Source organism: Gobius niger (genome assembly GCF_951799975.1).
Source record: "Gobius niger genome assembly, chromosome: 9".
NCBI classification, from domain to species: domain Eukaryota; kingdom Metazoa; phylum Chordata; class Actinopteri; order Gobiiformes; family Gobiidae; genus Gobius; species Gobius niger.
This window is the reverse complement of record NC_136860.1, coordinates 11,500,049-11,527,712: the sequence shown is the minus strand read 5'-3', so window position 1 is coordinate 11,527,712 and position 27,664 is coordinate 11,500,049. Positions and strand designations below refer to the sequence as shown.

General features: G+C 42.3%; 1 protein-coding gene across 1 annotated transcript in view; it reads right to left on the bottom strand.

Moving 5' to 3' along the window:
- Window positions 1–27,664, bottom strand: part of ttn.2 (titin, tandem duplicate 2) — a 197,167-nt gene extending 169,503 nt beyond the window's left edge. The window contains exons 1-29 of the mRNA XM_079562796.1: window positions 27,453–27,664; window positions 22,085–22,187; window positions 20,706–20,909; window positions 20,183–20,470; window positions 20,013–20,095; window positions 19,691–19,905; window positions 19,544–19,619; window positions 19,267–19,422; window positions 16,816–16,875; window positions 15,783–16,041; window positions 15,323–15,389; window positions 14,587–14,787; window positions 14,370–14,512; window positions 14,094–14,242; window positions 13,756–13,983; window positions 13,287–13,528; window positions 12,607–12,839; window positions 12,362–12,526; window positions 11,225–11,393; window positions 8,294–9,978; window positions 7,503–7,784; window positions 7,161–7,427; window positions 6,224–6,496; window positions 5,558–5,821; window positions 5,224–5,484; window positions 3,802–4,062; window positions 3,189–3,452; window positions 1,484–1,744; window positions 590–850 (exon numbers count right to left, since the gene is read on the bottom strand). Coding sequence (XP_079418922.1) covers window positions 590–850; window positions 1,484–1,744; window positions 3,189–3,452; window positions 3,802–4,062; window positions 5,224–5,484; window positions 5,558–5,821; window positions 6,224–6,496; window positions 7,161–7,427; window positions 7,503–7,784; window positions 8,294–9,978; window positions 11,225–11,393; window positions 12,362–12,526; window positions 12,607–12,839; window positions 13,287–13,528; window positions 13,756–13,983; window positions 14,094–14,242; window positions 14,370–14,512; window positions 14,587–14,787; window positions 15,323–15,389; window positions 15,783–16,041; window positions 16,816–16,875; window positions 19,267–19,422; window positions 19,544–19,619; window positions 19,691–19,905; window positions 20,013–20,095; window positions 20,183–20,470; window positions 20,706–20,909; window positions 22,085–22,175 — 7,108 coding nt within the window. The 5' untranslated portion in view covers window positions 22,176–22,187; window positions 27,453–27,664. The remainder of the gene's footprint in view (window positions 1–589; window positions 851–1,483; window positions 1,745–3,188; window positions 3,453–3,801; window positions 4,063–5,223; window positions 5,485–5,557; window positions 5,822–6,223; window positions 6,497–7,160; window positions 7,428–7,502; window positions 7,785–8,293; window positions 9,979–11,224; window positions 11,394–12,361; window positions 12,527–12,606; window positions 12,840–13,286; window positions 13,529–13,755; window positions 13,984–14,093; window positions 14,243–14,369; window positions 14,513–14,586; window positions 14,788–15,322; window positions 15,390–15,782; window positions 16,042–16,815; window positions 16,876–19,266; window positions 19,423–19,543; window positions 19,620–19,690; window positions 19,906–20,012; window positions 20,096–20,182; window positions 20,471–20,705; window positions 20,910–22,084; window positions 22,188–27,452) is intronic.

Sequence of the window (27,664 nt, the reverse complement as noted above, 5' to 3'; positions counted from 1 at the left end):
CTAAAACTGTTTTATTTTTTAATTGCTGCATTATCTAAAATTCAAAATCTTTTCAATGAATAAATTATGGATGTGCTTGCAAAAAAGAAAAATTACTTCTAGTTAATTGATGCAGGATAGATGTATTTATTTTTTGTTTAGTATGCAGCATCAGATATATGTGATGGGATGTTATTATTTTATTTTATTTTATTCTAATTCTGTGCGAGGTTCATAGGAGAGTACGTTATAACAGGTGACTGTAAATAATATGTAAAAGACCCTTTTAAATAACTCCAGCACACTGTTGACCTGTTTTAAACCTTTAATGATTTGGGAGGAATTTAAAACACATCCATCAATTCCTTCATTCAAAAGTCCAAAAGGAAAAGAAAATGCAGCGGTATGAAAAAGATTATTTGCAGCATGCATTATTTTAGGTAGGGGTTAGGTCTAATGTAAATAACATTTGGTAAAAGGATTGCCAAGGGATTTGGATTCAAAATTAATTTGTTACGTAGGATCAAAAACCAAACATTCTCAGTTATTTGACATATGTTAAATATTAGTGACTTTCACTTTTTCTTTTTGATAATGAATGACTTCTTACGGCTGACAGTAAGCGTGGCAGACACTCTGTCGTTTCCACAGACAAACGTGTATTCGGCAGAGTCGTCCCGGCTGGTGTTGAGGATCTTCAGCTGGTGCAGTTTGCCCTGAACCACGATCCGGAACTTCTCGCTCATCTCGATCTCCACGCCGTTCTTCAGCCAGGTGGACGGCACGTTGAAGTGGGAAACCTCACACTCGAACGTGGCAATCTGTGTCTCTGCCACCTCTACGCTCTTCAAAGGTCTGGTCACGCGCAGAGCTGTGAACCAAACAGGAGAGATTACAGTGAACGCAAATGGACGGGCAGAAAGATCAAAACTAGGAGTGCATTGATATTGGAAAAACTATCTTTTTTGACAATTTTGTCTTCTAATTAGATTTGCGGTTTATGTTTTAAAATGAACATGTCGTGCATATGTCATGCGGGGCAGGTTGACGAACAATGGCAGCAGCTCAGGACTGACACCTGAACACTATTTCGTTGTCCGCTTGTACAATGACAATAAAACACTTACTTATATTTAACGTTTGAAATAATGTCTATGGAAGGAAAATACAGTAATGACTGAGGCACAGGGAAAAGCCTCTGAAAATGTGGAGGACAGTTTGTGTTTCATCTGTGATGCATTATAACTCATGAAGTACAGATCGGAGCACTTCAGCAGCAGAAGAAAGTGGACTGGATTACTCAAAACTGCTTGAATGTAGTGAAATACAACTCCATGTTATTTGATGAGAGAACAACGTTAACTTTGTCTGAAGCTAAAAACTGTCATGTACATAGTGTAGATAGTGTACATTTTAGATATGGACCATTACCATTTGGAAATAAACTGAAAGATAGCTCAGATTTATATAAAAGGCAAAAACATAAATGTTAAAAAGCACTTACACTCGACAGTGAGCGTGGCGCTGCTGTGCAGGTGTCCCACCACGACCGTGTACTCTCCAGCGTTGCTGGTGTCCACGTTCTGCATGATCAGCTTGTGGGCTTTCCTCTCGGCCAGAATCTTGCACTTGTCGCTGGGTTTGATCTCCTGGCCGTTGAACTTCCAGATGACCGGGACATCGTCATGAGACAGGCTCAACTCAAAGGAAGCTGTGGAGTCCAGCAGCGCGTTCACATCCTTGATCTTCTTGATAATCTTGATGGCTGCAGAGAGAGGAAAAAAGATGAATAATGTATGTGTCTTGCACTGATGGGCAAAAAACGCGGAGCCTGTTTCGGCAATAGCTGGTCACGTGACTCAAGTGCCTATTGTCTCCAAGAGCTTCACTCTGGGAGTTGCGCATCAGTGTCTCAAAGCGAGTCATCAGCTCAGAGCGTTTCACTGCTGTCTTGAGCGGTGAGGTCGTACAGATGTTTTCTGGACCAAATGTAACCATTAGCGATGTAAAACATTAGTGACAAATAAATGTGCTGTATTTCTCATTTGACCGCGTTCACGTGGAGAAAGAGTCTGCACCAGTCCTGCTTTTGAAGAGGTATAAAAGCAGACATGGCTGACTTACTCTTATTTATCGACCTATGATTGATTTGATCATTTGATCAATATCAGGCTGCAAATAATGAAACCGCCCCATGCCTGTTTGAAACTTCTCTTCCATGTGATTGTGTTGGTCCTTCAGTCGTGTTTATGAGAAGTCACAATAAACAATAGAGACAATAAAGTTTGTCCACAAGAGGTCAATTGTGGACGAGACTTTCTGCCAGGACAGCCTTGAAGCGTTCCAAGGCTTCAGGTATCCAAAATGTTTTCATTACGGGTGTGGAATTATTGTGACATATTTCAGTCATTTTGTTTTCAACCTTGTTATGTTTAAGAATGCTCAGGTTAATTTGACACTGTAAACTTTGTACAGTTAGCTATGAGTGAAGGACATGAGCTGGCCGAAGCATTGATCTGTTTGTTCTACACAACTATGCCAAGTTGCCAACTATAAAACGCTCTGTAAACTTTGTCAGAAAAGCTTGAGAGAGATATGGGAAAGAGCTATGGCAGAATGTTGCCTCTTTGAATTTGTGAACTTCTCTGTGTTGCAGTTGTCAATGAATATGGCTCTGGACATTATTCGAAGCTCGAAGTTTGGTATTATTTCAACTTCCACATGGGTCACAAACCAAATTGACACATCATAAGAGAAAGTTGCATTTGTCTCATCTTTGATCCTTGGGAAAATAGTGCAGTAAATATTCTAGTATTTAAGTCTATGTCACATCCGATTGTGTGATATCCAGGTTATGGTGCTATGTTTTTGTTCACTGTGAAAAAAACACTACTGAAAGCAATGGTGGTCAACTGAGCTTGAGGGGCCAACAAAATTGGTTTGAGCCGGGTCCTGACTGCTATTTGTAACAATAGACTGCCACAAAGTTGCTAATGTGGCTAAGCTGTAGTGAGCACTGCTACAGTCAGGTCTGGTGAAGGTGTTTGTGCTTTAAATAACCCAGAGGAGCTTCATAGATAAGAAGGCTCTTGACATTAACTAGAAGTCGAAAAGAACATTATCTAATGAAACAAAAACAATATGCTCGGTACTGTATGTTTTTGATGGAAGCATAGTATGCATGCCCTTTAAATGTCTGAAATACTCACTCTCCACATTAAGCCTGGCGTTGGCGGACAGCTTGCCCAGCTTGAAAGAGTAGACGGACTCGTCCTGGGTGTTGCAGTTCTTGATCCGGAGCGTGTGGACCAGGCCGTCAGTTGTGATATCGTATTTGTCGTTACTATGGAGCTCCACGCCATTTCGGATCCACTGGGTTCCCTTCACGTCGGGGTGGGTCAGCTCCAGGACAAACACCGCCTCCTGGGTCTCGGTCACTGTCTGGTTTCTCATGGTCTTCTTTATTTTCACAGCTAAAGCATTTACAAACAATGTTTAGAGGGCAGTTAGTGCCAAAAATGCTCAAAATAACATAGTAACACTGTACACATAGTACAATCTGATTACAAACCACTTTGTACTAGACTGTCTGTGATTTAGTAGGACTCACAATGTACTCATAACGGCTAATCAGCTGTTTATTTGGACCATTGCACTTTCAAATTTAAAGATGCAGATGCTATTTAATGCATTGCTCACAGTGATTGCAGTAATCCCTTGTTTTGGACTCTGACAGTTGTTAACATTTGAGACAAAAGCCAACTAAAGCTAATGGCAGTGTATGGTGTTTCTGGAGTGACTGGCTTCTAAAACGCTGCTTACCCTCAACCCGGAGATTGGCCGTGGTCTTGGAGCTGGCAACCTGGTAAGTGTACTCGCCCACGTCCTGAGGTCGGGTGATGACAATGACCAGCCGCCTGACAGCACCGTCAACTTCACTGACCACATTCTCGTTGAAGTTGACCGGCTGGCCCTCCTTCAGCCACTTGCCCTCTGCGTTAGCGTTAGCCACTTCGCACTCCAGCACTGCAGTCTGGGATTCAGCCACGGTCACATCCTGCAGGGGACGGGTGATGGCACCACCTGGTGGGACAAAAAGAGAACAGTTTTTGTAATCTGCTTTTATCACAAATACTAGAAATGGAAGGGTTTAAGGGTTAAATAGGTAAATAGGTAGTTATCACATGGCATTTAAATGGTGTATGTGTCAAGAAAGAGTAACTTCGGATATACAGTATATGTTGCGGAAAACATTGCTAATACCCACTGAGTTTGACCACAGACAAGATCTTAACAAGTTTGGTGAAGTTGCCTCGGCTTTGTAACGTGATTCTATTAGTGTGTATTGGTTGCTCCGGTCCGGTGGCAGTCAAGTTGCAATAGTGGTTTTCTGGCCAGAGACACCAGTGGGAGATGAATGACACCCCAATCATCCCATTAACACTTGTATTACCCCCAGAGGGGCTACGAAAAGGATTTATTAAGGTAAACAAGTTACCTTGTATTGCTTTACAACTGTACAAATTTCTCTGTGGTACAATTAACATGGAACAAAAACTGGCAAACACTTCTTGTGAGCAAAGGGAAATGTTTTTTTTTTCCAGTCACATTGACTGACTCAGGCATTACTATTGTCAGCTGAGAGGATTTTAAAGAGGGGGTATTATGCTTTTTTCAATCACATAGCACCAGTCTATATCACACTACAATGATTAAACCTTCAGTTGGTCTGTAAATGCAGTAAATTAAAATAACTGCCTTGTATAAAATTGCTCTCTCAAAATGGCTGTAGCGAATGTCTTGAAATAGGCCTCTGTCTCTTTAAGCACCTCTGACCCTTTCAGACACGCCCCCTCCACACGCTCTGTGGCATCAGTGGGGAGGGGGTTCTGCTGAGGAGCAGTGGTTGGTTACTCGGCTGGTGACGAAAGCTCGGAGGCGTCTCCAGGAGGTGGGGGCATTTACAGATTACTCAAAAATACGTGAATGTGCCAAGGCAACACTTCAGGCATGTTTGTAATGAGGGAATGACATAATAACATGATGTAAAGCTTGAAAAAGTCGATTTTGCATAATACCCCCCCTTTAAGCACTAACAAACTAATTAATTAACAAACAATTATTGGTGAAAATCTTTGGAGATTTCTTTCAAAAATATCACTTGTAGAGTAATGTCGCTCCATCTGGCAGATAGTGTTTCTACAACATAAAGGCAGCTCGTTGTACATGTTTGATTGAACATACCGGAGACAGTGAGTGTAGCACTAGAAGTCTTTTCTCCAGCGTGGAAGGTGTACTGTCCCTCCTCATCTTTCATAGTGTCCATGACGGTCAAAGAATGGACTTTTCCTTTGGACTCCATCTTGTATTTGGGTCCTGCTTTCAGCTGCTGGCTCTTGAAGGTCCAGGCGGGGTCGATGCCAGGGTGAGACACCTCCACCTCAAATGTGACATTCTGGGACTCGGAGCAAACTTTATTCTCCATGTTCTTTACAATGTGCACCTCTGCAAACATATTAGTTATTAGCTCTAGTAAATTTGTAACTACTTGATAATGACAAATAAAATCAAACTTTACCTTCAACAGAAAGACTACAGCTGGTGTCAACTTTCCCGACTAACAGCTTGTAGCGGCCCTGGTCAGAGGCATAGGTCCGGGTGAAGACCAGGCGTTGCTTGGAGCCCTTGGCTACCATCTGGATCCTGTCACTGCCCGTTATTTGTTTATCATTGTGATACCATTTCACAGAGCTCACATCCTGAGCAGAAATCTTAGTCTCCAAGACAACCTTAGTGCCCTCAATGCAAGAAACATCTTTCAGTGGAATCACAATCTCGATGGCTGCGAGAGAAGAAAAATAACAATAATATGATTATTAGTAATGAGTAATGTTAGAATGTGAATACCGGCTTCATTGCATTGATCAATCATATAATAAAAACTAGCATAACCCAGGGGTACAGGGTACCCAAATGGCACCTGAGCAATTAAAAGGAGGTAACTGGAACTATTTCAGATAAAAAATTAGGAAAAAGTTTATATTATTAATGCCAGAGGTAAAGTCTGAGAATATGCTAGCCTAATTCTGCTTAATGCATCTTGTCTTTTTACTGGTAAACATGATTTTAGTTGAATTCCTTCAAATTAAAATACATCATACTCAAGATTGTGGGTACTATAGGAATGTAGAAGGCACTGAACTTAAAAAGTCACTAAAACCAGCATCAAGCGTTTGCGTCTTACTCTGAACATTGAGCTTGCACGACGTGGAGATCTCCTGTGCGGGGACCACAAAGGAGTACTGAGCAGCATCCTCTCTGCTGACGTTCTCCAAGAGCAGCTTGTGAACCACTTTGTCGATGACGATGTGCACGCGGTCGGAGGCGGAGAGGGCCTGGCCGTTCTTCATCCACGTGCCCTCGACGTTCTCCTGGGAGAAGCGCACCTCCAGCTGCGCGATGTCACCCTCGCACACGGTCAGGTCGCTCAGAGGCTGCATCAGTGTCACAGGGCGCACTGGAGGAGGGAAGAAAACAAGTTGATATTATTGTAACAAAATATCAGTTAATGCTAATTGTATCAAATATATGTGTACGTATAGTCTTGAATGGTCATAGTTAACTTATCGCAAACGATGGAATCATTTAAGCCTTAGATGTCCACTGTACACAGCTAAATAAACTACAATGGGTCTTATTAGCATTAAACTTGCTCACTCTGTAGAATTGTAGAACTCATCAAACATCTCCTGAAAAGCATCTGATTCTTGCATTAGTGTTGGGACAAGATCTGAGAATTAGCACGAGCTATAAACTCCTTGTGCATCGGCTCCAGCAAAAACAAATTTATCGCAAATCGAATTAAACAGCAACATTTGTCAGAACAAACTTTTTTTCTTTTTTTTTTCTGAAAATATTCAGCCCTGACAAAAAGTCAGATGTCAATAGTTTTGAACCAAGTAAAGATCAGTAGAAGAATTGGAGCTCCACCCACCACAAACCCGACCTGGTTTCAAGGGTAAGTTTGCCCATTTAATTTTTAAACACTGAATAACTTCATAAGAAAATAAATGATCAAGAGTTTAAAGCCTTAATTCAAAGCCTTAATTCTGGAGCCAGAGCTGGTTTGGAGGTAGGCCGTTAAGCTCCACACACATAGAACCTCGAGTTATATTTTGTACCTTTCATCTTGAGTGAGGCGCTGGTCTGGAGATCGCCACAAACAAAGGTGTATTTGCCCTGGTCCTCCTTCTTCACTTCTCTCACGGACAGAGTGTGCCTCCCTCTGCGTGATGTCATGACGTATTTGCTGCTGGGTGACAGCTCCTTTTCTCCAAAGAACCACGTCCCCTCGGCATCCTCACGGGAAACCTCCACCTCAAACTCTCCGGCGTAGGTCTCTGGCACCTCGATGTTCTCCATGCGTTTGACCATCTCAAGTGCAGCACCTAGATTAAGGAATAATTCAATGTATAATCAAAAAATAAATAAATAGATCAGTATGTACTTTTGTGTATAATTACCTTCAACATGAAGTCTAGCGGTGGTTCTAATGTTGTCTTCGTCAACAACCACACAGCTGTATTCAGCGTCGTCCTTGAGCTCAATAACGAGCACAGACAGGAAGTGAACCTTTCTGTCTGAGTGCATCCTGTACTTGTCTCCAGAGAAAATCTCCATGTTGTTTTTCAGCCATTTGACTTTAATGAAAGGCTCATTGGTCTCACACTCGAAGGTCACCATGGTGTCTTTTTCATTCGCGCTGACATCCTCAAGGTACTGGGTGAAGTTTATTGCAGTCTTGGCTATAAAGACAAAGAAAGGACATCTTTTTTTCAACATCACAAGCTACAATCACTTGAGCCTTACAAAGTTTATTCTTCAGTGATTTCCATTTATAATATAAGTGGTTTGACTGTTGGTTTACTTGAACTTAAATTTTGTTCAGATATTTACAAGGAATTCAGAAAGTCCAATATTCTGTGAAGTGGTAAGTAAAGCCTTTGTCTAAACAAGGGCCACTTAATTTTGATTTTGATTTTTTTTTTACTGTGTTGCATTTGTCAATTCGCAACTTATGCTTTATTTTGGAATATTAACACTTGGGTACAGTGAAGTATGAACTGCTAAACTAAAGGTGGAAACTAGTTTACAGGTTTATACATAAACCAGACTGGATATTTTGTTGTTTCACCATAATAGTTATTGTTGCAAATTGCAACCATTAAATTTTGCTAAAAATCTTATTATTTCGATCCCACCACACTGCTACTGTTAAAAAACTGAAGAACATGAGCATAAACAGCAACCGTACCTTGCACCAGCAAGAAGGCGTGGCTGGAAGACTCTCCTGCTATGTTAGCGGCTTTGACCATGATGCTGGCTGAGTCCTCTGCAACGCAGTCCCTGATGACCAGCTCACACACGTGGTCCTCAGTCCAGTACCAGTAGATCCTGTCGGACTTCTCCAGCGGGATACCGTTCTTGAACCACTGGCACTCGGGATCAGGCCTGCCCACCACCCGCAGTCTGAAACGTACCTCCTCCATGGGTGAGACGGTCTGGCTCTTGATGCGTTCGATGATCTTGGGAGCTTCCATGGATGGGGACAGCTGGATTCTCTCGGGTTTGAACGTGGGGATGGTGACCTGCCCTTGCTCTTCCAGCAACCTCCTCTCTTCCTCTTCCTTCTCCTTCAGGCGATGCATCAGCTCGTCTTTGGTCTTCTTAAGCAGATCTTCATAAGAGTCGTCCCTCTTGCGGGACTTCATCTCGACAGCGGAGATGGATTCATAGAAACCTTCTTCTGTCCTGCGCTTGAACTTGCTCTTCAGCTCCTCAGTCTCCTCTGATGTCTTCTCATGAACGATTCTCTGGGTTTTTCTCAGTTTAACAACTTCCCCAATTTCGCTTGCCCTCTCCACTTTGACGACGTCATAGCTCATCCGTCCTAGTTCATGCGTACCGTCTATGGGCTTTGTGTCAGGGGCACGGCGCAGCACAGAACGGAAGTCCTCCTTTTGCTGGATTTCAAGTTTCACAGTGTGCTCCGTTGTACCCAGAGGGTTGTCAGCGACCACTCTGACCTCGCCGGCATCGTACGACTTGATATCAACAATCTCTAAGTAATAAATACCGTCGTAGCGCAGTCTGTACCTCTTACTTTTGCGGATGAGTTGGCCATTGAGGTACCAGTTTACTTTGGGAGCTGGGTAGCCTGTGACCCTGCAACGGAAACGTGCAATCTCTCCTTCAATCACACAGGTTGGTTCAGGGAGCAGAACAATATCAGGCTTGGTTTTTTCAGATTCTTCATCCATGCCCACTCCCGCCGGGCCTCCTTCATGAGCAAAGCGTTCGATGTCATCAATTCTGGTGCCTCTTCTGCCTTCAGGAAGCTGGGACTCCTCAACCAGGCCTTTCTCGTCTTTAACAATAAGTGTCGCAGAGGTCTGGTCGACTCCAAATTTGTTACTGGCTCTGCATGTAACCACGCCACTGTCTCTAGCATAAGCAACCTCATAATCCAGGCTGCAGTATCCAAACTCATTCACCATTCGCAGCCTGTTTGCAGCGGCGAGAGGTTTGCCATCGTGGAGCCACTCTACTACCATGGTGGGGTCTCCGATGGGGGTCAGCCTGCACTCAAAGTGGGCCGGACCAAAGCGTTTCATTCTTATAGAGGTCAGTTTCTTCTTAAACTGTGGTTTCTGCTGTTTCTCTTTGTCATAAAGGTCACCCTCTTCCCACTGTTCTTGTCCGTAGCGTTGGTGAAGAGGCTCAAGCTCCGGGGCAGCGATGTCTTTTGCTTTGTAGGTTCCTCTGGTGACAATAAGCTTCCTCTCAGCCTGAGGAGCTGCGAAGTCGACCTCTACATTGACTCTACAGCGGGTGGTGTCTCTGCCGGCTTTGTTGATAGCTGTGGCTGTGTACCAAGCACTGTCTGTGGTGGCAGCTGTAGGAATCTGGAATTTAGCCTCTCCTTTAGTGCCCTCAATCCTGCAATTCAAAATAGTTCAGTTAGGAAAGTAGGCAAGGCAAAAAAGTACACATGTTGCATGAAAAAAATAAACACAATGTGCCTTACAGAAACTCCAAAGGAAAGGAACAGATGATAGTGGTAATATGAGGAAGGGGAAGGCCTCCTTTTCAGTGGTTCCTAAGTTTTTTTTGTTTTATTTGGTTTCTTTTGATTCTTGAGATGATTATTCAATCAGAAAGAAGAAAGAGCCCTAACCCTGAGGGTTGTCAGATCCCATGACTAATTCTGATTTGGAAATTAACAAAGGGATTCTCACTTATTCACTTAATCCCAACACTCGTCCGCAGTCAAGTCCTACTTTTTGATAAAAACCAGGACTTGATTAAAGCTCAGTGACTGAAATCTGGAGGCTTTTAGTTCTGTTGCAAGTAAACAAGGGGGTATCTGGACAAGACTTGCCGCTAAGCCACACAAGCTTTCTATCACGACTAAATTTTTCACTGGAGAATAAACTGGATTATGTTCATCTGCTACGCTCTTCCCAGAAGATGGTGAAAGACTGCTATGGAGCGGAGGGAGCTGCACAGGACGAAGAGGAAGGAGGTGGAGGAGCTGACCAGTGTGGGACACCACGCTCTGAAACAGGGACAAACCCAGGAGGCGGTGCACCGAATCACAGAGTGGCCCACAATGACAGCGTGCTCAGTTGCAGCGGCTAAGGAATAACCCAACACCTGAACGCAATTTTGTTGTACTATTTTAGTTTAGTTGAGCAGTTTACATTTTCTAATTCATACCTACAAATGACAAATAAAGCACTCACTTTCTACTTAAAAGGGACTTGATGAAAGTTATACTCGCTACTGCCACCTTGGGTCTTACCCATAGCTGCAATTTCTATATTAAGCTCATGCATTACGGCACTTTGGACCATAATAACTTTTTGAGTTGTGGTGAATAAGTCTGGGCTCATTCTATTAGGAAATTGCTGGAACATGTAGGAGGTGAAAAATACATAATTTTAACATTTTTACCCCGTCTAGTCCCTTTAATACACCAACCTGATTTTTTTTTGCGACATATCTTATTATTACACTCCCTTATTTTACAATACATTTAAAATACAAAATGACAATTTGAAATCATTGCAAAATCTTTCCTTTGATATGTACATTGGAATAGTGTTGCACCTTGTATCCTAAAGTGAGAGTTTGCGTTGCCCCAGTGCCTGTACCCCCGTTTGGGAAACACCATGCTGCTTACCTGATGTGTGGGTGCTTGTGTGGGCTGATGATGTCACTGTTTTTCAACCACACAATGTCCGGCAGAGGGTTTCCCATGGCTTTGACGGCGAGTTCAACCAAAGTGCCTTGTTTGACTGTGATGTTCTTCAACTTCTCTAGAAACTGAGGACGGGCAAGACTTTCACGAGCTTTGGACAGAAAAAAGACAGAGAAGGTCATGTTAACACAAAAAACGTTAAAGTGCACATACCACGCCTAATTGAGGCTTAAAAACATTCTTTTGGATACCTCTGTATTGATATTTTACATTTTAAAGTTTGACATGTCTTTGTACAGCGAAGACAGTATGAAAAGAGACCAGGCTGGTCAGGATTTCAGATTGGCCTGAAGTTCCCTCTGCAGTAGTGGCATGACACATTATAAAACAGTGAAAACAAATGTTCACTTTCATTCTAATGGCATGCTAGCAAATCCATGGAGCAGTGAAGAACACTTTGTGCGCAGAACCCAGACGGTGATGTCTGAAGGGCTCCTGTTCCTGTGTTCCTGCTAACCTGGCTAATGCCAGAATGCTGTGTGCGCTCGAATCATTTCGAACTGCACAGCAGCCTGGGGACCATGGCTGAAATTTTCGCATGGATTTGGGAACCAATCACAGAACGAGGAGGGACGGCAAGATGATAATGAGCTATTCGATATACGGAAGCTTGTAGTTTATTTACAGATTTTTTTAAAAGTTTATTTACGGATCAAACATGACAGCAGCAGACGCGACGCTATTTTTCGATCAAGCTTTAGGCCGTGTTCTAAATAGTTACGATACGATGATGCGATTGGCTGTGGCTACGTGCAGACGCATGATAGACATTCGTAGCTCCCAATAAACGGCTATGGACAATCGTAATCCACACCTCTCCTACGAGAAAATGAATTGGTGGTCCCCAGACTAAATATCACTTGTGATTTTAGTCTGGCGTTAGCCAGGCTATGTTCCTGCTACAAAAAATATCGATTGTAGTTCTTCAGTAGTAAAGAAACAGTGTCAACGAAGCTAAATACAACCCCAGGTATGTTTAACATGTTTAAAGGCAGAAAAAAAGGTAATTCTGCCTGATTGAAATAAGTGACAAATGTCTAATATTTTCTAATATCATACCTTCTACGGTGAGATTAACAGCAATCGTAGTGCGCCCAGCTCTGTTCTGAGCAACGACAATCCATTCTCCAGAATCATGTGGCATGGCAGGAACAATGATCAGGGACTGAACTCCATCCTCTTTGATAACAATCTTGTGGGTGTAATCATTTGCCACTTGTTGTCCTGGATAGAAAAATGTCACATTGAAATCCATTCTTTATGATTTTTCATGTGTTTGAAGCACGTGACGGTTTTTCCCTTACCATTGTGGAACCAGTACGTCTCTGGCATTGGTCTGCCAACAACCTTAAGGTCAAACCTTGCAGTTTGTCCCTCAGAGCATTTAATAGAAGACGGCTTCAGGACAAAGACAGGCTTGTAGAGTCTTTCCAGCTGAGCCTCGTCTGTCTCCTCCAGTCTTCGGGCAGGAGAACGTCCAGGAGAGCGGCTGGGAGAGCGACCGGGGGAGCGGCTCAGTGAGCGCGGAGATGTAGATCTAGATATAAACATTAAAAAACATTTATTTCTCCAGTGACGTTTTATGACCTAATGTTTAATTTTGTGGAGTAAGTTATCATTATAGCTTTTGTAATATTTTGCCAAACTAAACTAAATTCCAATGCTGAACTCAGATGTACAGATGGAGCAGTTGGAAACCAGATCTTAACTTCACGTAGAGCAATTTAAATGTTCCTTTTCAATCAAAGAGCCCCAAACCAAACAAATTCAAAATCTCAGGAACAATTCTGATCCTTTGAAACCTTCTTAATAGAACCCTCAAGCCAAAATGTGATGAAGGTATTGTTATAAATGTATACATTTACATGAGACGTTGTCAACTAAAACCCCCAAAATAACTAACAACATTCCAAGTTCTCAAAATTAGGATGCCAAACTGAATTTGTTGCTCTGAAATCTACAACTTGTCTCATTGAGTTCTTACCTGATCCTCTGCATGGCCGGCTGTGGAGTGTACCGCTGAGGGGTCACGACTCCAGAGGGCTCCACGTAGAGTTTCCCAGAGCTGACAGCATTTCCCTTCATGTTGCTGACAAAGGCTGTGTAGACGCCTTCGTCCTCTGGGAGAACGACAGCAAGGCGGAGACTGGCACGGCCGTCCTGAAGAACCTCCATCTGGTGGCGTCCTCCTGGTCGGATACGCTGTCCGTCTTTGAACCACACAATCTGCACACAAGCGCAAAGATATACAATATAATCTCAACACTGACAGTTGGGGTGAGTGAGGTCCTCCATCTCACTGAGAAGTACACAGTTTTGCATTGGTCCAAATGTAGTATTTTGATGAATCGTTCAATTAAATAGTGCTGAAACTGTTTGGTAAAATATTGCAATATGGATATTACAATGCTCTAAAATAATTATTTTTTGAAAGATTATAGCATGCAAAGTACCTTGGGCAGAGGCCTTCCTGCCATCCTGCAGTGGAAGGTGACTCCCATGCCGTCCACGATTCTGTAGTTTTTGACTGGAGTGTCAAAGACCGGCTGCACCGCCTCATGTTCAGCGATCGTCACCATCTGCTCTCCGTCTTCCATCACCAGCTCTGTGTAAGAAATCCTCATGATGCGCAGCTCGATCTCCTGGATGATCCTCTCCTCAAAGGAAGAAACCATAAACTCCTGTGTGAGGGAGAGAGAGCTCAGTAAAACCATGGTAACTGTGATTCAAATACCCATCTAAAGATGACCCAGATCGCCTTGTGATTGAAGCGCCTATTTCCAAGCATTACCGTTTCAGAGATGAAGCTCATTGGAGTTGTGATCCTCCTCTGCTCCATCTCATGTTGGCGCATGACCACAGTGGGCTCCTGCACCACAGTAGTAGTCACTTCTGTCTTGTAGGTCACATCATGTTGCTTCATGTAGCTTTCATATTGTTCTGTAAAGTGACAAAACACATTTTTGATACAAACATATGTGTTAGTTTCCTAGGATAAGTTTTGTTGGATACTTTGTCAACAACTTGTTTTGTAAGCTCTGTGTTGATATCATTTTAGATGCAATACCTTCTTCCATCAAAATAGCAATTGCGGAAGCTTCTCCATGTTGGTTCTTGGCGTGAACTGAATACTCTCCAGCATCATCAGCAAAAGTCATTGAAATCTCCAATCGGCATTCGCCAGTCTCTTTCTTATAAGCAACTTTGTACCTGATAGAGGGGTAAATAAAAGAGCTGTTATATGGAGGACATTTCTATGACTTTACTTGGACGGGGCATTGTACCTGTATCCGGTTGTAAGGGGCACCCCGCTCTTCTTCCAGATGATGTGAGGTCTGGGGTTTCCTCCGATCTGGCAGTCGAACATAACGCTGCCCCCTTCCACGAGCTTCTGGACGCTTGGTTTCTTGATAAAGTGGGGGGCAGCGGGTTCCCCCGAGCTGACCGCCTCCATCACGATTTGTTCCTTTGTCTCCACAGAAACCCTGAGAAACAAAATCAAAGTCAGAGGGTTTCATGGGAATTTAAGACAATGACTGTGTCCAAATGTTCACACTTTTCCCGAGATAGTCACAACATTTTCTAATGGTTTTAATGGCAAATATTGGACTCAAAATCTCTCTGAAATGTATCTGTGTTGTAGTGAGCGGCAATATTCACGAGACGCGCAAGAGTTGAGAGAGAAGAACAGCCAACAGTGGCAGGTCTTTGAACTGGACTTTGAACACAACACGAGTGAATGAAAAGAGCCACAAAATGAGACGATACGGCGAAAAGTTGCAAATCTGCGATGCTTAACTAAGGCTATTAAAACAACGACAGCAAAAAAATGCAATAATACAGTACCTTTTCTTTTAAATTAAAGCATGTCTGACATTGAATCTGGTCTGTCTTTTATACAGAAATCCGTTTAGTCTTAAGCTAAGCAAAGTTTAGCAAACTTTTTCAAACGATGAGAAAGCAGTGAGCTGTGTGTCTGGGTGGACATTCACACACAGCTTGAGTGCTTGAATTACTTACATTTTCTCCTGTGTAATTCCGGTTTGAGTGACTGTCATTTCTTCTCTGCTCTCAATTTCTTCAGAAACTATGAACAATACACAAATATGAATTGAAAACGAGGCAAAACAAGAATATACGCCATTCAAGGTTTGGCAAAATACTGTTAGATCTCTTTGCGTAAATATTTAAATTTAAACAGAATGTTTGCGAGCAGAGGGCACATGTACTGGAGTGAAGCAGAGTAAAAGACTAAGGAAGGCTGAAGGAAGAGGGCGCTGTGTTTCCCATTAAGACAGAAGTCTATGCTGGCCTCCTAAAGTCTCATTTTGAACTTCATAAGATGGAGGGTTTTTAGAGATCAACTGAAAATGCAGGATTACCTAAACACACCATAACTTTGGGGATGTTTTTGATAAATATTTTATTAAGGTACATTTTTTGCATGATACGGAGCTTGAATTATGTGCATCGTTCCCACCTTTGACGAGCAGGTAGCAGGATGTGCTCACAGTGCCTGCCTCACTGGTGGCCGTGCAAGTGAACCGGCCACTGTCCTCGGCGAAGGCCTCGCGGATCACCATCCGGGCAAATCCGCTTGAGAAGCTCAGTTGGAAGTCGATGGAGCTCTCGATTTTGTAGTCCTCTCTGAACCACATGACGGAAGGAGCAGGCTGACCGCTGATCTGGCACTCCAGGGTCACCGACTCACCCTCCGTCACCGACACATTCTTTAGTCCCTGAAGGTAACAAGGGACAGAAATGATTAAAGCGGGGTATTAAGCCATTTGCAGGTATTTCAAGCAAATCTTCATAACTATCTTACATTTAGTTGGTAAGAAAATGCTACATTGATCTAAAACGGCTTGTTTCAAGTTTCCCATAGCTTGGTTTCCCATTCAAATTGCTTCAATCCCTTTAAGACTGTCCTCCCCTTGCTCTCCATCAAAACCTTGATGCCTCTCTGGCCTTACGAATGAAGCTACTGTCATTGGTCTTAGTAAGTGAAGATGTTGCTTTGTTTACAGTAGCAAGGCTTTATGGTGTTTTTGCATCTTGCTGCTCTGAGAACGAGCGAGGGGTAAGCGGTAGTACGAAGTGTGAGCTGTGCCGAATGTTCAAAGATACTTGCAGGAATGGTTCAAAACACAAGTGTGTTCTTTGACATGGAAATAACATTGGGAAATAGCTCTAAAAAGTTGTTTTTTGCATCATGTTTCCTTTAAAATTGAGTTGTAATTTTAATTTGAATAGTTGGATAATGTTCTTTTCAAAGAACCGATATCCTGTCATGTATAAAAGCTGTTAATCTTGTAGTCATGTAGAGGTCAGGATTGAATGTTACAGATTAAACAGTATGGGGAAAAATATTTAACACTAAATTGACTATTTTCTATGTTGAAGGATAACACGTTCCCAAGTCCAAGAATTGTCTGACAAACACTACTATGACCCTTTCCCAAACTTGTTAAGGCCTACAACATGTCCATTATCATGCAGATGATGGCACTTACGGCAACAATTGTTGGGGGAACAACAGGCTCCTGGGCTCTTGTTGGCACAGCAACAATCTCCTGTAAAACACAAGTCAAACCATGAAAACAATAAAAAAGCAATTTTTCTCTCTCTGGGTTTTCCGTGAAGTGGGAGGGAAGTGCAGGTTAGCAGGGATCAGTCCTTGTGGGGAAAAGAAATGGATAGCATTAGGTCATGTGATGGTCAAACAAACAAACAAACAAACAAACACGTGAAGCGGTTGGTGACAAGGGATTCAAGAAGAAACACCAGACATAGGAAACAGACTTTTATTCAGCAAATTTCCGTTTACTGTGAATTTTCGAAGTGATGTGGAGCAGGATATTGAAACTTATTGCTTAGCTCAGTGGTTCTCAAGCTGTGGCACGTGTACCTCTGTTGGCTATAAATAACGGACAAAATTGACCAGATTTCATCAAATATTTCAAGAAACGGTACTTTGTGTGAAATGTTTGAGAACCACTAGCATGTCACATTAAAGCAGTAACAGCGGAAAGGACACGACAAACAGATAAAAAGAGAGAAATGGGCTTGATGGCGACGGCTTGTGATTGGCTGCTGGCGTTGTGGGTGGGGTTTAAAACACACTTGACCGGTGGGACCAACCTGCGGCTCCCAGTCCTCAAACTCCTCCTCACTCGCGGCGCCCCCTGCCGCTTGAACCTCTAATCGGCTCTGAAACCGGGGGTCTTTGAACGGCGGCAGAAAGGGCTCCGCTTGGGTCGTGTGGGTCTCCGCCATCGCCTTGCGGGACGGCGTGGGGGACCTAACGGGCTTGATGACTTTTCTGGGAGCGGTTGGGGACGACAGTTCTTTGTGGAGAGTGGCTACAGCCGTGCCGGCGATGGACACCTGACCAAGCCAATGAGAAGAAAATTAAGGGACGGATGGTAAACGGATAAAAAAAGGAAAAATCTCGGGGTGATGATGATTAGTAAGATGATGACGGTTTGGGCTCCATCTTTGAGTTAGGTGGTTTAAGATTGTGAAAATCCAACGCACAAAGTGAATGTTAGATCTGTGAAATCTTGAATCTTCTTGTGAATGGTAAGTGCAGAGAAAAGGGACTCTATTAGGGCTGCACAAAATATTGAAAAATCTTCATAATCGCAAATCCATATCGCAAGACGTCCTCTGAGTTTTGTTTTGGTCTTAATCTTAATCTAGTCTTTAAATTTTGATTTTGACATATATTCTGAACAGCTTTTTTTTTCTCATATCGTGCAGCCCCAGGTCTCTATGTTAAAATGGCGGTTCGTTAAAGATGGAATGAAGTCTTGTAAAAAAAAAAAAAAAGGAAATGGCCACAGATTCCAAGGCAGCTCCTCTTCTTACCTCTGGGCCATGTTCAGCTTTGGGGACGGTCACTTTAGAAACAGAGAAGTGTGGCACCGGAGTCGGGCTCACACCTCTTTCCACTTGGGAAGAGATTTCAGTGGTTTTCTGGATCTGGAGTGATCAATAGAGCTGTTACTTCACTTCAAGCTTTTGCTAATCCATTACAATAGGTCGGAAAGTATTCAGTAAACTTTTTTTTTTAATAATTTCTATTTTATTATATAAATTAGAAGATTGACACTAAAATCATATACATTTCTTTTCTATAGGTAAATCTACGTTGATTGTCTGATTATTTACATAATATGACTCACAGGTCACTGCTTGTGCTCATTTTATTCACTATTGGTCACATAATTTTTCATTAGACCAACACTGCAGGAGCACAAAAAAGTTACATAGTGTAGCTTTAATACAAAAAAATTGAAACAAAAAAATATATTGGGGAAAAAAGGTGTCTGAATACTTCCTGAACCCAGTGAATAGTATATTTATGCTTCTGTGGCTAGTCCAGACCTGTGTCACTTGGACTGTTTCTTGTTTTACTGCAGGTGGCGCTTTTGGAGCTTCGGTCATCACTGCTTTGATTTGGATTATCTCTTTTACAGCTTGTGGTTTTATCTCCACAGACTCCTCTTCCTCGACTGCAGCTCCCTCCGCTTGCACTGGGAGGCGCACACGAGCCAGATCCACAGCGGCTAGTACAGTGGCCACTGCCTCGGCCTTTTTCCCCTCCTCAGCCTGAGGCACAGGCTGCCACAAAGAGGGAAGGTTAGCCGCAAACGTTCAAATGGAGTGCTTACTCTTTTGGAGTTGTTTATGCATTTTGTCTAATTATTTCTCAGTGTTTGTTATTTTTAGGCAACATTAGATAATAGGGATAATAGGGTCCGATGACAAAAATGGTCTACCTGCTCTTTGGACACAGTGGGTGCCATCACAGCTCCAGCCATGCTCTTTACACGGAAGAGTACAAGCAAACACAAGTTATAAGCGGAAGAGTTTTTTCATTAGGTTTTCAATAAACCAATGAATACATGAACAAGACAAATCAACAAATCGGTGTGAACGGTGTGATCGGGATGTCTGACCTCTCTGGTAGCCGTGACTTGCTGTTCCCAGTGTTTCTCCATGTGCATCTGGGTGGCGCTGCTGACGCTGGTCATGCTGCTCATCTGGCTGTAGCTGGCCTCACTCAGGTAGTCTCCCTGCTTCCACGGGGGCATCACCTCAGAGGAGGTCACCACCTGTGCCAAAAAGAATAAAAATGGGAACCTCGCTTACTGTATGACCAACAAGGAAAAACAAATAGACAAATAGATAAAAATAGTATGTCCATTTTTAATTGAATACTTGATTTCTTCCCACCTGTTTCCTGGTCATGAGTGGAGATTTGACTGGTCTGATTGGGGAACCCGAGAATCTAGTGGTTGAAGTAACGGTACTGTAGGGGGAAACGGCTGTTATAGACTGAAGATGAGTGTATTCATATTTTTATTTGAAGGCTGTTTGTACCTGACTGCTGCAGGGGAAGGGCCCTTCACGTGTCTCACAGGTGAAGGCGACTGCTGGCGTCCCGTCCTGGGGACTTGGGATGGGGGAGACCTGGATCTGGAGGTGGGCTTTGGGGGAACCCTTGGGGGCGTTTTATGAGCAATGTGTTGAGTCATCATTCCTCCTTCTACATGCATTTCCATCATCGTGGTGGCCTGGAAGCTTGCTTCCATTTTCTGAAATACAAGCACATACATGTAATACCTTGTTAATTATTGAAGATAGTCCTATAAAGTTGTTGTTGTCATGGTTCAGTAATATAAAGTAGCATGCGTTTGCTTACTCTATCTACTCTTGTCTGTGAGGTTCCCATTTGGGCTGTGGACATAATCATCTTGGTTTTCTTGATAGGTACAGGTTCTTCTCCTGTATTGACATACAAACACAATTAGAACACACTTAATTCTTTCTCTGTATAATATGAACATATGAAGAACTTGTAAAAGTACAGACCTTGAACGAGCAGCTCGGCGGTGCACGTGGCCCGTCCACTGCTGTTTGTTGCTGATACAGAATATGTACCAGAATCTTCTGGGAAGGCCTCGGCGATCAGCAGACTGTAAAGGTCTCCCTCCTGGAGGATCCTGAAGTCAGCTGAGCTCTGGATCTCAGCTCCCTCTCTGTAGAATTTCACCACAGGGCTGGGGATTCCTGTGACACGCACATCCAGGCGCACCTGGCTGCCCTGTCGGACTGTAGAACTCTGAAGTCTCTGAACGAAGTTAGGGGGCGCAGTCTCCGCTGTGTGACAGAAAATACATAGCAAAGTCAGCTTCTGCTTCCACACATGATATAATATGTAATTATAGCTATGAAATCAAAGCTTAATATGAGTGGTTGTTAGGCATACATTATGTAACATGACATTATTAATATATATGTATAAATGTAAAACTGATTTTTACTTTTTACTTTTTAATTAAACTTACAGCATGTAAAAAATGGCAAAGAAAAGAAGCTACAGTTAGCTTCTAACCTGTGACGAGAAGCTCAGCGGTGCTGGTGGCTTGTCCTGCTCCATTGGTGGCTCTGACGGAGAATCTCCCGCTGTGTGCGGCGGTCACAGCGGGGATCCTCAGCGTGGCGCAGCCACCACTGAACGACATGTGGATGCCGGGCAGAGCGGCTGCAGACAGAACCTGGCCATCGCGGAACCAGCTCACCTCAGGAACTGGAGAACCTGGAGGAGCAAAAACATGAATTAGTGACTGTGAGACATCCCTAAAAATTAAAAAAACTAATTTAAATAAGTTGAATGATTGAGGTCATTTTTATGAACATGTCCTGCCTTACAAGCAGCAGTAACGTGTGATAAGCCTGATCCATGCAATTCCTTTTGTTCCTTGACTAAATAGTTGAATGTTTTTTGTACCATGGTTATAAATAATGCTTTTGAGTGCAAATGAAAAAAAAATACAGACACATAATGAAAGAAACAAATTAGTTGACCCATGTTTCAACCATCTCGGTCAGAGGGTAGGCAAGATTGCCCTACACAATAGATAGAGGAATGAACCTGCTCACAGTGGCACCAGCATCTGCTAACACTAGTTTTGTACATTGTACTGAGATAAAAGCAGAGGCGGGTAGTACTTAGCTACATTTATTCAAGTACCTGTAATTTTGCAAGTACATTTTTCATACAGCACTTTTACTTGAGTAATTATTAAAGTAAAATTAAGTATCTGTACTCTTACATGAGTAAATATTTTGGCTACTCTACCCACCACTGCATAAAAATGCAGTCTGGTGGTGCTCCCTTGAGTACTTTTTAAAGCAAGTGACAAGTATTTTTGATGCACTTGGATTGTTTAAATGTCTGTAGAGCATATTCAAAAGTGGTGGTGAACAATGAAGTAAAAAGTAAGAGTAATTTTATGGTTAAAACTGATTTAATTTTACCAGGCACTACATTATGGAGCCTGTATCTTTCAACACCACTCCATTTTTTAACTGGATTAAAAATAAAAGTTTCTCGTGGTTTGTGGTTCAAACACAATAATTTTTGCTTGAAGACCTGCCGGCCAATCTAAAGCTGCTGTAAAGTCGTTCTAACCATAGACATGGCAATAATTAATCACATAAAAATAATCAGCATAAAAACTCCAACCTGACCCTTCTTTTTAATTTTACTTGAATAGAAACTAGATCTTGATAGTGGTAGTGCTGCAAAAAGTGACTTGTCAGTCTCAGCAAAAAATAAAAAGACTGAAAGAAAGGACAGTCCGGCACTTAAACTACCAAGTACAGATGACGGTTCAAGAACCTTCATGTAATGGTGCCAACCACTACTCAGCCTTTCACGGTTTAGCAGATGTCATGGTTTTTTTGAGGTGTTCACAAAAGCGTTCTTACCACTAACTTGAGCTTCGAACGTTGCAGCACTACCCTCTAGTGCCACAACGCTCTGAAGCGGTTGTGTGAACGTTGGCGCCTGTGTCGTCATGACGATGGCACCCTGCGGGGGAAGAACAGAACCGGTAATTAAACAAATGGTAAAGAGCAGAAGGCAGTGCAATTTTTAAAGATCAGGGCTGTCAATAGTGGATAAGCACCACCGATGAGACCAGTATAAAGAGTTTATATGAACCATTTCTATATCCATTTTATGAAAGGACATAGTAATTAACTCAGATGTCAACACAACACACTACTCAGCATGAGAAAAATAGAAGAAATATTCCACCAGGAGCATTTAGTCCTGTACCTCTCCTTTAGTCAGATATAGTCGACCTAAACAATATTGGCCTATGCAGAATACTTTATTGCAGATAGCTGATTGTCCAACAAGAGACATGTCTATCTCTATTTTTGAACAGTTCACGTTTGATCAGTTGCAGTATTCTTATACTTTACATATTTGTCCCTGTTGGGAAGTTTTGCCACTGCATTTTATCCATCCTCCCCCCAGAGCGTTTGCGTAAATGTCACATTATGACCAAGAAAGGAGAACACATGCAGAAACCACAACAAATGCTGTTTATTCAGCTACATTCAAACAGGTCTCAAAGCTGTGGTCATCAAATGATTGCCTTGTAGTAGAGTAAACATCATTTGGCACCACAGATGCATAAACAGGACATGTGTGAAAGAAAAACAGGACAGGAAAAGAGAGGCTAGCACAGCGTTACCATTGGTACATTTTTTTACTGGGTCATTCATATCAATTTAATGCGACCTGTATATAATCTATTGTCTGAACGTCATGTCCCGTCGCAAATGTGTCGGGCACAGCTTCATACACAGCTCGCTGCTGTTTGCGGAAGTCTGGCAACTACAGTTGTGTGTATCAGTGACTTGTAGGTCACATAAATGCGACCTGCCGTTCAGACTGACATCACATTGCGAAAGCTCAGATATCCAAGTGGCCTGGTTTGCATTTGACAAAATTACATCTGTGTTGTTCAGACGGTTATAAAACGATAGGTGCAGGTTGCACAGGAGCAAAACAATCACTTCAGCCTGCTGTCTGAACGTAGCGGAACGTTTGAAAATGAATGTTTTAAATTAATATTATTATTATAAAACATTGGAGGGCAACGGTTTTGGGCTGGGTGGGCTGGACCTGTCCCGAGCACAGAGGGGCTTTTAGACAGTAACTACTGTAAAGTTAGTTAATTTGTATTTCAACTAGAGGTCTCAGAGGTGAAATAAAGCAATGAGTCTAAACACCACACTCCAGAGGGGAACCTATTGTGCATGTTTAAGTGGTAGGGAAACGAAGCATCCAGAGGCAACTTCTCCAGTGGTGGAAGAAGAACCACATTTTTCTTTCAAAGAGGCGAATTTTAAAAAAATCGGGGTTCAAGTTCCCAAATTGTGTGCACAGGCCCATTACTGTTACTTTACTCCATTACTCCACACGACTGTAGTTAACCCTGGCATGAACCGTTTCCAGAGACACTTCCTCCTGCTGAAGTTTGTTTAATCTCTATCCGGTGACGGCGGGATCGAGCGGGGAGGAGGGGGGTGGGGGGGGCGTTTGCAGGAATGATCCCCTGCTCTATTTTTGTCTGGCCGTCTGGGCGAGCGTCCCTGATAAGATGAGAAGCTGATCCTGGGGGGCTTCAGCGCAGATTAAAACACCTGTCCCAGCCCCACTGGTCTGACCCCTCACATTTCAGCTTCACCCACTTTCTGCTCTGCTTATTTCACAACTGATGTTTACAGATTGTTCACCAAAATAAATATTGTGTCGAATCATGGAATGGTGGATTTGGACAGGTTTTTTTTTTTAAGTTAGGAAAAAAAGTACTGAAACATTTCTTTTGTGGCAGTTTTCTCTCTCTTTCAGCAAAGTACCTTATACATAGTAATAAAAAAACACAGGCAAACTACAGGCAGTAAACATTTTAAAATAAGTTATCTCTTAATAAGATAAGAATTTATTTACTGAAATCAACTTCTTTGTTATTCTGACTCCAGTCTTAAAACAGTTTAAATCAACAAAGAAAAGCAAGCAAACAGAGGAATCAATACTTTTTCACACATGTTTTGTACAACTGTAGTATAGGCAAGGCAAGGCAACTTTATTTATACCGCGCATTTCGTACACAAGGCAACTCAATGCGCCTATAGATCTGAAATATTGTTAACTGGACTGGGCTGATCTGAAGATAGAACTGACATGTCTTCGACTTAATCAACCCAGTTCAGTCGACGATATTCAAAATCTCTCTCCTACGATGGAAAAAAATTCATGGATGAATAGAAATAACATTGAATCAAAACTAGAAGTCCAGGAGAAATGATTTTTTTTTTTTCTAAAGCGGACTGAGAACCTGCACAAACGTGAGCTCACTTGAACCACATTGCAAAAAAGTTGCCTGGCCAACCCACTGTTTCCTATAGGAACCTTGCTCGACCCCACAAACTCCTATGGGTGGGGTTGAAAGGTGGATTTTATCAAAACAAACATGTCGGCTTCAGCGGAGTGGTTGAAAGAGAGCGCGTTAAAAAATCACACAAAGACCCAAGAAAACAGCCAGGACTTCAACAACAAATCAACTGATGACGCACTCAACACTTTTAATCCATGGTAGGGCAAAGTTGTAAAGTTAGCTCTGAACAACTGGTGGTAACGTACGGACTTTGGAAGGCTCTGGACGCCCCTTGAGAAGAAAGTTGAACATTACCATTTCTGCCAGTTCTCAAATAATTCTATACAGACTTTAACTTACAACTACAATAAATCTCCTCCCAATGAACCAATCAGTGACTCAGCAAAGCTGGGTAAAAATGAAGCCATAACAATCACCACAAGAATATGAAGCTGTGCAGTGGATTAGGACGTCAAAGGGAAAATTTCAATCAACAAGCTGAACTTATTAGATATAAAAAAAAACATCAGTCCATATAAAAAGTCGACGATGAACTGGATTGACCCTGATCGTAATTCTGCCATCCTGATTGGTTAATGCCGTTATTGCCCAGCCCTGATTGGTCCAGATGGGGCAACTAAACTAAGGCCTCACAAACCTGAGAGCCGCCACCACCTTGTACCAAACAGGAAACACCATAGAGAGTCAGCAGCGCAATGCAAGGAAGTCCTCACTAATGATGTGATACAACAACTGCTCTACATCCAACCACTTCTGACCTTTAAAAATGACTGGGTGGTGCTTAGTAACTGGTCAATTTGCATGATCCCCCCCCCCGGATTTACACCATTCTCTTCCCTCAAATGAAAGTGAGTTGTGAAATAAGCAATTATTTCTAAATTCCAGATTTAATCTTCGAGAATGGGTTCAGGCACAGTCTCCCAATGGTAAATTAAGCCTGCTGTGCCTAAATGGTAGATTACTAAAGAACTATTGTTATTAATTCTTAATTCAAAATAGTGATTCAATTGTTGCCTTTAATGGTTAACATTTTAACAAACGCTTTCAATCAAAACACAACCACGGTAATACTGATGATCAACAAAAATCTAGGCACCAGTTTACTCCTCAGGTTTACTCATATCATATCGTAGATTCCGACTGATGTTTTGTGTTCGTAATATCATATATTGTTTTTGCCTTTATTATCAATCGATTATAGCTATTATAACCTGGTAATTGCAAAGGTCTACCCCTCCTTAGGTTCACAAGTGCAAATATATGCTCCATCTATTAATGACATATGAAATCAACATGTGATTGCTTTTTTTGTGCAGCCAGACACTGCTAAATTTATTTATGAGCAGATCCAGGACTGAACAACTGCAGGGTGGCACTCACTAAAACACACAACTGTATATCTCCTTCAGAAATACAAAAAAATGTATATATCTTAATGGACGTATAGTTTATTTTTGATTTTAAGTCAATGCTAAGTTGTGTCATGAAAGGGTGGTAGAGGTCAGGTTGCCATTTTAAACCCTGACAAGATGGCCGACCCTGTCTTTACAGGCCACCATTTTCAACAAGAGGAAGTTTATTACACAAAAGCCACTCGTCTTAGTCAATTATGTTCATTTTGTTTCATTTTCAGCCTTAAGGGGTTTGAGAGTTTGGCAGAACACCATAAAAAGCTCCCATGATGTGGCACAGTTATTTCCTATCACTATAAAAACAACATAATCTTTTATCGTTTTGAATATGTGCCTTTGGTGGCATTTATTGTGGCCATTTTGTCTTTTGACAAGTGTAACAAATACAACTAAACATCTTGAATTTTAAGGCCCTATACGTAATTTTCACCTTTTTTTTTGTCCGATTTTTTCAAAAGTATGGCAGATTTGTTTGATTTTGGAAAAAGGCAATAAATCATAATATGAAAAAAGTAAATCATTGTTGACTATTTTAGACCAGTGATTGCAACTGGTGTAGCTTCAGGACCCACCTACATCCTGTCATGATAAGCTATATTCATTTAAATGTATCCCACACTCGTCAGTGAGCTTCAGGGAGGAGACTGCGGAGACTATGCGCCAGGTCCAGCCGACTGAAAAACAGCTTCAGCCACCGGGCTGTCGGGAAACTGAACTCTCTCCTTTCTCTGCAATCATAATCTGAAGTCCACTCCAGCCCTTCAAAGGCCTGAAGCCCCCCCATCCAAATTTTGAATAAATTGTGAACATGTTTTAAAATTTAATTTGCGCCAAAGGTTTCAATTTTTCGGGGAATTTTCTTCATCTTGAAATCTTTCTGTTGATTCAAGCATTGATAATACAACCGAAAATAATCAAAACCAATCTATAAATAATGTCTTTCTGACCAGTTGAGAATCACAGTTATAGATCATCATTTTAATTATAAATGCTCGGCCCATTTTCTCTTGCGCTAAAAAAAAAGTTGTATCACCAAAGGCACTTCCTTCAAGCAACGCTCTTTCCCATTGTCCCAGTTGGGTATCATATAACAAACTGGTTTATCTAAGACAGGACAGCAGACACTAAAAATACCCCCTCTGACACACACCCCCCCCCGACACCACCCTGTGATTGACAACCACCATGTGTCACATAGCTGGAAGAGCAACTGATAGCTCGCCTGTTGATTCCCTTAAAAAGCCATGGCCCCCCAGCTGACGGGCCGCACTAATGCTATCAGCGGCTATTCTGGGACGTCCCATTTTAACCTTCACCCAAGAAAAAAGCTGTTTAAAAAGTCTCCATCATGTCTGAAAAGGTGATTGAAGTTATCGCTGTAACTTTTGTTTAGGAAGGCGAGACGCTGTAACAAGAAGTCACGGTGCCAGTCAGTTGTCCTACGCCAATCACTAGCATTTTGACACTTACTTGTTGGTACAAGGATGCCGGTGGGGTGGGGGGATGCCCAGATGAGGGCTGTTGGCTTCAGGAAGTGTGTCTCTCTATCCGAACTGATGGTGAGAATATCCCAAAATGAGAAGAGGTGCGCCTCGTAGGAACCCCAAAGAAAAAAACAAAACTACAGGATGGTCTGTAGTTTTGTTTTTCCTTCTGACAGCAGTCCCTCCAGCCGAGGCGTC